The following is a 10,828-nucleotide window of genomic DNA, read 5'->3' on the forward strand; positions in this document are numbered from 1 at the left end:
CATGGGATCAGTTACAACTGTTTTCCTTTTCCCAAAATTAGCATTAAAATATAAGTGATAGCTTCAATTAGAAGTGAAGCAGCTTGTCAGAAGATTAAATTAGAAGCAATCCAATGTTCTGAGACAATGTAGATGATACAAAAATTACAGTTTGGTAGAGGGTGTAAATACAATTAAGACTGAGAAAATAAATGAACACATAAATAAATCAATTCCTCCACTACTATGGCACTGTGCAGTATTTACTACCAAGGAAGATGGAGAAATGTTTATGGCATACTCACAGAACAGCATTAAAATCACATTTTTCTGTCTGTGAGTTCATTTCAAAAAACCCTATCAGAGGCTAAACTACCTTATGCCATTCAGAAAGCTTCATTAGCTAAAGCTGCTGCAAACTGGCAAAACAGCTTGAAAAAGCCTGCTTTATTATTTAACTTGATTTGGCTTAACACAAGATACTGACTTTTCCTTATGGTTCACCTTCCTCTCAGAGCTACCATGAGATTCATGGGTTCTAATTCTAAGGGTATTGTGCTCCAAGTGGTGGTAGATTATTTCATATCACATGATCAATATCAACTGATCATGTTTTGTATCTCTGTTTGTATATATCACTCTATGTATATAGCATTCCCACAGCATGATTTGGTGGACTCTGATTAAAAGACACAACACTGGAGCTCTACAGGCAGTTACATTATATAAAGTACTCAGATACACTAGAATGCAGTTAAAAGACAGGTCTTACTTTCCCATCCAAACAGCATAGCTTTCAGGGAGTTGTGGAACAAAAAGTATAGATCTTCCAGTATCAACATCTACTGCTCCAAAGCAGCCTGCTTCAGTTACTCCAAAAGTCCAGTGAAAGTAAGATTCCTAGGTTAAAACAAAATATATTCTTAGACCTTACTTCTACCAGCTCTAAAAATACACTATAGTACATATTAATTCCTATTTCCACATATCTGGAAGAGGACTCTTGCTTTTGGAGGGGTTTAAGTCTAGACCTTTTCAGACTGGTTAGTTTTAAGTTAGAATAATACAAATCCCTTTGTTGGCAACTGGAAAGGATCAGAGATTAATAAACTACCATAAAGAGGTTAACTCAGCACATTAAACATACACCACACATTAAAATACTTTCTTCCAATCTAGAAGTAGGGAATGTATTATCAGGGAGAAACAATCATGTCACAAGAGACAAGGCAAAAGGAGAGTGAAGCTTCATTGGGTTCCAAAGGCAGTGTGCTGAAGTGAAACCCCAACCCTCCCCAGAGAAGAGGAAGCTGCACTAGGAACAGCCCTTAGCCAAGAGTTATTTTAAGAACAAGCAAGCAAACAACAAAACATCTAACAATACAGGATTTAGTTTTGGTAAGAACAGGCATATGCTCTAGTACCCTGAGAAGTGCATCTCCTCTAAAACCAGACTAATAACTACATTAAGATATGTACTATCTAAATTAGAATTTACTGGGTTTGTTTCTTCATAACACACAACAGCTCAATTAAGTTCACAAAACAAAGTGCTGCAGAAACCATGCAGGGTATGGGATATGCATAATTTGAGTTCTTTTACACCAACATCCCCAGAACATGTTAAGTCCTATCTATGACAGAAGAACACTTGGGTACTTAAGGAAGAGTCTAATTTAAGATACATGTTATAAATTTCAAGATACAGGCTGCTGTATCATGAAATATACTTTTCTATTAATTAGTTTAGCTTAGGTCCACTGTAACATATTTCATTACACAAATAAGGTTGTTTTTTGGGTCACAGACAAGACTGAAAAAATGAAAAAATACTCCACTGCTGTCTTCAAGATTAGATTCAAACACTGCTGAGCAGTAAGGCCTTCAACAGGTGAAGGCCCTTTAAATAACAAATATAATGAGCCTGCACTAAAGCACTGAAAGTGAGAGCAACTCAAAACTGAAGAAGAAATGTTATAAAGAAGCCAATTTATTGAAGTGAAGCAAGACAATGGACATCTGAGAGACAAAGAGAAAATAATTTAATATCATTTAAAAAATTCATGCAAAGAGAGTTTCTTAATTTGAAGTTTTGATTCAGCTCTTACCTGGCGAAACACAATACCAGTATCAGTACAGTATCTCTGGGTTTCTTCTCCACCCTGCAGCAGAACAAGTGAATTCTTCTGGACATCCTTATTCTGTCTCAGGCGCTCACACAGTCGTCTTCTGTTCAAGGCAAAAAGCGCTACAGGCACTTTCAAAGTCTCATTCCCCAGCCAAAAGGAGGGTCTAGAAGAGATTTTTTTCAATTGACAATTAAAGGCAAAGACAGTGGTTAGCACAATTTAGATGCACAGTGTTCATTAGTTTAGTTCAACTCTATTACAAAGGTGCAAACAACAGACAAGGCTGGCCGCAGCTACAGCCCACAGCACATCTCTCATTACACCCCTTTGGGTATCACAGCACAAAAGGACTGCAGCCCATGTCAGCTGAGGAGAGGCAGAGCAGGAGGGAAGAAAATTAGCTACGAGTTGCTGAAACCAGAAGTGGAGTTAAGTCTAGCAAGTCCTTCTGGGAAACAGGGAACAGAGAGAAAAGATGATGGACAGCAGACACAGGACTGTGGTAACTGACAATGGTCAAATAAGAGGTTTTTAGGCTTCAGGCATTAGGTTGAGCCTGTGTGAAAGCAAGTTACATAACTTTCTCAGACTGGCCTGAGAAGTGTGGCCTGGGAAATCATAAGGAGGAATCCAAACAGTCTTTGGAGAAGGAAAGCAACCTTTGCAGGTGTTGTTTGGATCCTTGTTGTTTATTTGTAAGAAACAGTCAAGGGGTGGTGTTCCAATTGACCAGTGAAGGTGATGTATTGATTTAATGACCAATGAGAGTTTTACCTTTCCAGACCTTCTTGGACCTGTCTATAAAAGAAGATCTGGAATAATAAAACTTGCCAGCTAGAGAGCCTGTGTCATGCTTCACCGATCCTAACACAGCACAACACGGGACAACAGCACTTCCCATACTCACACAGGATCTGCCATCTCTTTTCTATGTATGTATGTTTATTTTTGCATTCACACAAGCAGCTTCAGCTGGTGAACTCAAACATGTGGTCACAGGAGCATGTATTGGGTACCACAGCTCGACCCTGAGTCAACACAAGTGTGCTGAAACTGCCCAGAGTTTCTGAAAGGTTGTACTCAACACAGTTTCAACTGCAAGGATACAGTTTAAAAGCAGAGAACTCGCTGTTACAAAGTAATTTTAGATGTTGAAAGTGCCTCAAGAATATGTGGCTGATTCACCCACATTAGTTTCAGGTCCACAAGTGCACTGTTCAGAGCTTTACCAGTAGAAACACTACAGCTTTTCTAGGATCTGGAGGAGAGGGAGGAGTTTAACCAGATCCTGTGAGAATAATCTAAATGCAGTTTGTTTTGGAGGTGGTTTTTTATGCTTAATATAGCAAAGCTATGCTTTGGAGCTTCAGTATTAGAGATGATCAATAAAATTTATCCATAAAATCCTATTATTTAAGCCAAATTTTTCCCTCCACCTCAGCTTCTCCACGACTGAATGGATGGTGACTTTCTATCAGCTGTGCTTTACAGGAGATGCCAGAAAGGTGCAGTTAACTTGTCACTATGTTAAGATGACAAGAAATGAGCCAACCACCAAAGGATTTAACCTTAGAGGAGCAAAGCCCCACATCTTAATTATTATATAGCTTTCATAGGCAATCTGAAAGGTAACCTTTGATTTATAGCTGCATAACCTCCTAAAAGACTTTATCAACCTCAGAAATGTAAACCCTATAATTTCCTACTGCAACCACAGCATAAAAGAGCTAATGAAATACTTTCTTTTACTTGCTTATAACCACTTGATGTAACAGCATAAGTAATTTTAAAAGGTAAAAGACTGTTCTTGCTAATCCAATTTTCAAACTCTCTGCTCACAAGTTCAGCTGATGGTGCACAAAACCCAGAAAGAAGTGTTTATTTTTATTTCTTCCAACACACACCTGACAACGCAGCACCAAGGCAGGTAGTCATCACAAGGGCTGCAGACTACCTATTGCAGCACATCAGCACAGCATAAGCTTTTGTTTTGGGGTACCCACACCTGAAGGAAGCACGCTCATACAATCCTAGCAAAAGCTACTGGAAGTTCTAAGTCAGATAGTGAACCTTAAACAAAAAACAGGTAAGGCTTTCCAGGTACAAAGCTGTGGCTCAGTAATTCAGCAATGCACAAGAGGCTGAAAATGCTGTTCTCCAAACATGATTGTCCCTTGGAGTAAATACATGCAAAGGCCTGGAAATCATGTGCTCACCTTATAGGACATTTATAAAAGAAGGAGAGAACATCATCAGATACCCTTATACCGTATGTTCTCAGACCTTTGTATCTGCTGATAAAAAAAAAACCAACAAAACAGGCAGAGGTTGTAGCACAGCCTGTCTCATGTTTTGCTTCAAAGGAAGGAAGAAAGTCACATTCATTGCAATTTTACTTGCTTCACAAGTTTGGGAATCTTTTTCTGTGATTTAAAAAAACAGAAAAAAAAAGACAGAGAACTCTGACCTCTCTCCTCCAGGCCTATTCCCACACCCTGGAGTTCATAGGAAGCTGCTACAAAGGCACATTTTCATCTCCCTTAAGTCTAATATTAATGCTTTTATTACATTTAAAACCTTTGACAATCTAAATGAGACTCAAGGAGAAATAATTACATCAGGTAGCAATTCATACCAGTAATTTTACTAAGCCACTCCATTGTGCCTTTTAGTGGGATCTTAATGCTAAAGCTAAAATGCATTCTTGTGCAAAATGGAAGTTCTTGTGCACATTTTCTCTAGGTGTTCTCTAAGTGTGTTCTTCCTTGGACATAAGAGATCCCATTTTCCCTGTCTGAATATGATGCCACAATATTAATCCACAGCAGAGCATGGCCTCTGCAGTTATTTTAGAGTGGCACAGTTTCTTTAAAGTCATGGCCCTGGTCTCTGTTTTAAGGCTGCTGTAGAAATCACAACAGCTGAGCATGCTGGACCCTGAAGCGAGGGCTGCAGGACCTAAGGGCTGAGCTGAGTGTTGCTGCAAATCCTGCTCTGTTCTCAGGTTCTCTGCTGAGCACTCATGTTAATTCATACCTCAGACAGAGTGAGCTTGCCAGGAAATAGACCTACTTTCACAACTGGCATCCTGCAGAGAAAACCAGCTAGGTTTTAGAGAGAATATTCAACTATAATATTTTAGGAGTTTTCTTCCTCCATAGCTCTTGTTCCCTTTTTATTCCTGCAAGCACCCGGATACCAAACTGATGGCACCCCCATGGATGGACTGACAACACGGCAGAACACCCACAGGTGCTGCTTTGCCTGCAGAGAACTTGGCACACATGAGCCATGCACGAGCTTTCCACAGCTAACACAGAGAGCTCTTTTCAGAGACAATACTGACAGGGGCATTTAAGTTGTACAAAAAGGTGTATGGCTGTACACCCGGCTTTCCATGGCAAATAAAAATTGGGAAACAGAACTCCCATAATACTCAAGATCATGGGAAAAAAAAATGTGAGACATAGGACTGTCTGTTCAGTGACTTGTAGTAAATTGAGAGGGTACACATATTTAGCTGCCTCACATGTGTATCAACCCTACAAATACACATGCAATTACAGTGTAAGCAGTGTAAAACTATGGTATTTGCCTTGGAACAAAACTGCCACAAAATTCTCGCTAGGGAAGAAACTACAAGTTTTTCATTTTAGTCCGTGATCTCTAATCACCCAGTTATATCCCACAAGACACACAAATCATAGAATGGGTTGGGTAGGAACAAACCTTAAAGATCATCTTGTCCCATGTCCCTGTCATGGGCAAGGACACCTTCCACTAGCTGGTTTTGTGCTTTGCACAGCCTGGCTTTGAACACCGCCAGTGCTGGGGCATCCACAAACCTCCCTGGGAAACCTGTTCCAGTATCTTATCGCTCTTACAGTTAAAAATTTCTTCCAGCCTAAATTTCTGCTCTTTCAGTTTCTACCCATTACTCCTTGCCCTATCACTACACCCCCTGATGAACAGTCCCCCTCGTTTCCCTGCAGCCCCTTCAGATACTGGAAGATGCTGTGAGTCTCCACACAGCCTTCTCCTTTCCAGACTGAACAGCCCCAATTTTCTCAGCTTGTCTTCTTTACAAGAGGCACTTCAGTCCTTTGATCAATGTCATGGCCTCCTCTGGACTTGCTTCAGCGGAGTTAGCAGAATTGAATTAATACAACACATCGGCTGGTCCCTTAAGGTCAGTTTCTTCTGTTAGCACAAGGACTCTGGCACCTCCAGCCGCAAACTCAACCCATACTCTCATATGAAGTTCAAAGAAGTATATTTGATTGAAGCACTGCTTTGTGGTGCACACCTCTTTGAAGCTATGCAAGCTTCTGCAAATAAACCTTAGCTGGTATCAAAAGTGGATACTTGCAAGAACAAAACAGGCCAAGAGAAGCTCAGCTCCCTTGTTTTCTCCAGTCTGGTACCAGCATTCAACCACTGCTCAGTCTGGTAAAGGCCTCCCACAGTAGCTGACAGCTTCCTGCTGGCTGTCACATACAATTTTTATGATCACTTAGACCCAAGCTCACAGACAAGCTCTTTTATTTTATTATACTGCAAGTGAAATATAGCTAGGAACATTAAACTACATCTGTTTCTTCAAAGGATATTTTTCTTTTGCCTCGAGCTCCTGATTTTCAATGCTTATTTCAGAAGTCTTACAGAGCGTACATTCTGGCACTATATGATTCATCTAACGTTTTGGATTTGTTGTAAAGCAACCACCAGAACACACTGGTAACCAAAATTCCCATTTTATTTCTGGTTTTCCTACCATTTTTCAGTTAACCTTTTGTACTTCTGGGTTTTTTGAGCAGAAAATTAATGGACTGCCATTACTGTTCCATTGAGATCCCACAGAGAGGATCCAGATTTCATAAAAGATGAGAAACCACTGAAACTACTTTTCAGTAAATTATCACTTGTTCATTGACTGGGCCTTATTTATTTGTTTGTTTGTTTTGAACAACAGATTCATCAACATCAGCCTGAAGCCTAAACAATTTCCAGTGCTGTTTCTACATCTCATATGTGAAGCGCAAGAGACCCGTGCTAACAGCAGCACGAGGAAACAGGTGCTACAACCAAACAGTAAAAGCAACTAAGGCTGTTCAAGGTATAAAATAGGTATTTTCTTCACAGCCAGCTCGGTGTTTCTTGTAAAGCTGACAGCTTGAAGTCCCGGCGCCGCTCCGTGTCCTTGCCAGCAGCCCAGGGCAGGGCGGCCGCAGGGCTCCCGGGGCAGGGAACGCCCGGGCAGCGCTGGGGGCTCCAGAGCCGGGGGGAACCCACAGGGAGGGCAGCGACCGCCCCAAAGCCCCGGCTCACAGCCGGGCCCCGGCCTCACCTGTGCTCGGCAACTCTGGAATCTTCCCCCTTCGTTTGGATACGGTTATAATGGCACCTTCTTGCAGCACGGGAAGAAATGGCTGAATTTTGTTATAAAACGTGGGCAAGCCCCAGTGCTGTGTAATCCAAGTCACCTTTAAGCATCGCTTCCAAACCTGAGACAACTTAAAGGATAATGCACGCCTAGGGACGAGGCACTGCGAGCCAACCCGCCCGTGGGACCCTTCACAGCTCTCACCGACCCACGCAGAGCCCGAAATCCTTTCGGGGAACCCCGGGTGCAGCGCACGCAGTCCGGCGCCAGCCTATGCCCTGCCTGCCCGGCCCCACCGCCGGCCCACCGGGCCCCCCGCGAGCCCCCAGCGGCCGCGCCGGCCCCCGGGCAGGGAGGGGGGGCCCGGGGGCCCCGGTCCCGCTCGGCCGCGCACTCACCCCGCCGCCGCAGCCATGTTCGCTCGCCGGCCCCGCGCGGTCACGTGGCGGCGGCGCCGCAGCGCGGGGCGGGCGGAGCGGCCACAGCACGCTCCTTTCTGGGCCCCGCCGTGCTCTCCTCAGGACCCCGATACGCTCCTTTCTCGGCCCCGCCGTGCTCTCCTCAGAACCCCGATACGCTCCTTTCTCGGCCCCGCCGTGCTCTCCTCGGAACCCCGACACGCTCCTCTCACGGCCCCTCCGTGCTGCCCTCAGAGCCCCGCCACGCTCCCCTCACGGCTCCGCCGCGCTCCGTTCTCGGCCCCGCCGCGCTCTCCTCACGGCCCCTCCGCGCTCTCCTCACGGCCCCTCCGCGCTCTCCTCACGGCCCCTCCGCGCTCTCCTCACGGCCCCTCCGCGCTCTCCTCACGGCCCCTCCGCGCTCTCCTCACGGCCCCGCCGCGCTCTCCTCACGGCCCCTCCGCCCCGCCACAGGCCGGGCTGACACCGCACCGGGACCCCCCGACCCCGGGAGTGTCGTCCTGAGGGACCATCTGCGGTTATTCCGGCCCTGTCCACCCGTGCTGGCTTCTAAGGAACAATTCCAGGCCTCGAAGCCAATAAAACATAATGTAAGTAAAATCTTTTACAGGTGATTGCTGCCCTACCGCTGACCTGTCCTCAGTTAATGGTTGCTCAAATGTCCACTTCATGTGCGGTTCTACTGTAATCCCTGGAAGAGATGTTTTCCACCTGCATTTTGAAGTGGTGAAGGTGTTTAACATTAGACTTTGGGCATGGTGTGCTGGAGCCATCGCCAGCCCTTGGGCTCACCCCACCCTGCTGAGTTTTTCCTATTCACACAGATTTCATCAGAACCCAAAATTACTCATTCTTGCTTCAAAATTACTTGTTCTTGCTTCAAGATTACAAGATATCTGAAGAAACTATCATAGTACAGGGTTCACATGTCAAGTAACTCGATGCACTTGCAAAAGCAAATAGCCAGGAGCGTGAAACACAGATAAGAATGAGAGAGCTCTGCTCGGTGACCTGAATACAGGGTCCGCTGCTGCGTGCAGCAATAAAACAGCAATAAATGCAGCTCTGGGTGGGCAGGTAACCCTCTCTCCCTGCAAAGGAAGGGTGAGTCCTTGTTCTAGGGCTGCTCAGTAATGCCACTGCTCTGTTGGTCAGGCACTGATCCCAAAAGAAAGTACTGTAATACCTGAAATATTTGGCTGCTGCACACGGAGGGTCTGCTTCCACCACAAACACTCGGGAAAGAGAGGAATGCAGGGCAGTGCAAAGGCAGGGTATGATCATGAAATACCTGGAGCTTAAAGTTATATGTGTTATGAAAAATCAGCATGCATAATGGAGCCCCTTTTTCTCATTTGGTCATGTTGTCCTCTAGAAGTTGTGAGAAAACTGCAGCTACTCATGCACGGCTGGCTCTGGAGTGTGAGAGCTGCAGGGCAGTCACAGGCAAAGACTGATTTCAGGAAGTCTGGATAGGTGCATGTACATTGATAAAACTAGAAAAGTCAAGCAGTCATTCTCTACCTCTTTATGTTTTTAAGCCCAAGAGTCAGTACCTTTAGTACAAAATGTATAATGAAAAGTTTCATGAAGTGCACATTTGACAAGTTACAATACTTATTTTGGGGTCCAGATTCATGGATAAAGCCCCATTATATTGAATTTCAAGAATTTCAAGAAACTTCCCTCAAGTTTTTGCAGACTGAAAAAAAAAAAAAAAGTGAACTGTAGTGAAATATTTTACTGCTTACAGTCCCCTAGAGGGGTTTTCTTCTGCTTAGGTTCCAGCAGAACCACTGGGAGGAGGCTGGGAAGCTCACTTTGCTTTTCCTTCTCCTCTCAGGACTAGAGAGAAAAGACTAAAGCCTCAAGGCACTCTCCAAAATACTGTCATTAGTGGCTTTGAGCATTCATCCTTCCCTGCTCCCCTTTGCCTACCCCTACACTTGCCCTATGTAAAGATCTCCTGCATTGTAGTATCTGCTCTCTAAAATAGGTTTTCTGGGTATCTGCTCTCTAAAATGGGTTTTCTTGGTCTCTGTCCCATTTAATTTCCTTCTTGGTCATTTTACCTGCCTTCCAAAAACAATCACCACATTTAGAAGTTACCTGCAGTGTATTAAATCTCAGCAGGAAATAAGACTACATTCATTGGAGGGAAAAAAATATCCTGTTCTTCTGTCTCAGGAATTGAGAGAATGAAACTCCTACACTGTGCACAACTTAAACTCATTTGCAAGGTGGCTCTGCTTGAAATGCCAGCCACAGGAATGACACTGGCTGCCAGACTGGGAGCAAGCCCAGCTTTTTTGTACCTATAGACAATTCTGGTTCTCTCCATGCTGCAATTGACTCTGCAACTGAGAGGAGTAAACAAAAAAAAACAAAACTAAAATAGAAACAAAACAAAGCAAAACAAAAACAGAAATAATGGGAAATGCTGATTTATCAGCACAGGAATTGTTCTAAGTTCAGCTTGATCTGTTTTTCTGCTGATTATTCCTCCAAAATTTTGGAAGGTAGAAGACTGCTGTCTGAAATACTCTGTGACACTCTTCACTTGGGTGGGGGATCACTGGCTAGGCAAATAACAACAGATGGGTATACATTGTAGGATCAGCTGTTAGTCTCAACTAATTACACAGACTGCTATATTAAAATGTGTTAATACTGTGGGGTTTTTTAATAGAATCATTCTACAGAGACCCCTACTGCCTTTGTTTGATATAATGGCCATAAGTCTTTAATGTGGAATTAAGATTACAAGGTTACTTCAAAGCAACAGATTGAACAAAAGCATCTGCCTTTGGCATTTTCATCATGAAACGATTTTTAGTAAATTTTCCCTCAAGCACTAAATGTATACTGCTGTATTGATCTTTTGGATCTTGAAATAAAAGTGTGATTTTCCCAAAGCT

The 10,828-nt window shown here is 43.8% G+C and overlaps 1 protein-coding gene across 2 annotated transcripts in view; it reads right to left on the bottom strand.

Moving 5' to 3' along the window:
* The window catches only part of PEPD (peptidase D), a 137,136-nt gene extending 129,203 nt beyond the window's left edge, over positions 1-7,933 (bottom strand). Inside the window, exons 1-3 of one of the 2 annotated variants that reach the window (XM_005530118.3) lie at positions 7,890-7,927; positions 2,088-2,271; positions 752-879 (exon numbers count right to left, since the gene is read on the bottom strand). In XM_005530118.3, coding sequence (XP_005530175.1) covers positions 752-879; positions 2,088-2,271; positions 7,890-7,906 — 329 coding nt within the window. In that variant the 5' untranslated portion in view covers positions 7,907-7,927. Of the gene's footprint in view, positions 1-751; positions 880-2,087; positions 2,272-7,889 lie in introns of both variants that reach the window. The other variant, XM_088062250.1, reaches the window with a different exon arrangement.
* Between the last annotated feature and the right edge of the window lie 2,895 nt (positions 7,934-10,828).

The sequence above is a fragment of the Pseudopodoces humilis genome, chromosome 14 (assembly GCF_049639895.1).
Source record: "Pseudopodoces humilis isolate 2021_Gansu_Grassland_sample_001 chromosome 14, ASM4963989v1, whole genome shotgun sequence".
In the NCBI taxonomy this organism is placed as follows: Eukaryota; Metazoa; Chordata; class Aves; order Passeriformes; family Paridae; genus Pseudopodoces; species Pseudopodoces humilis.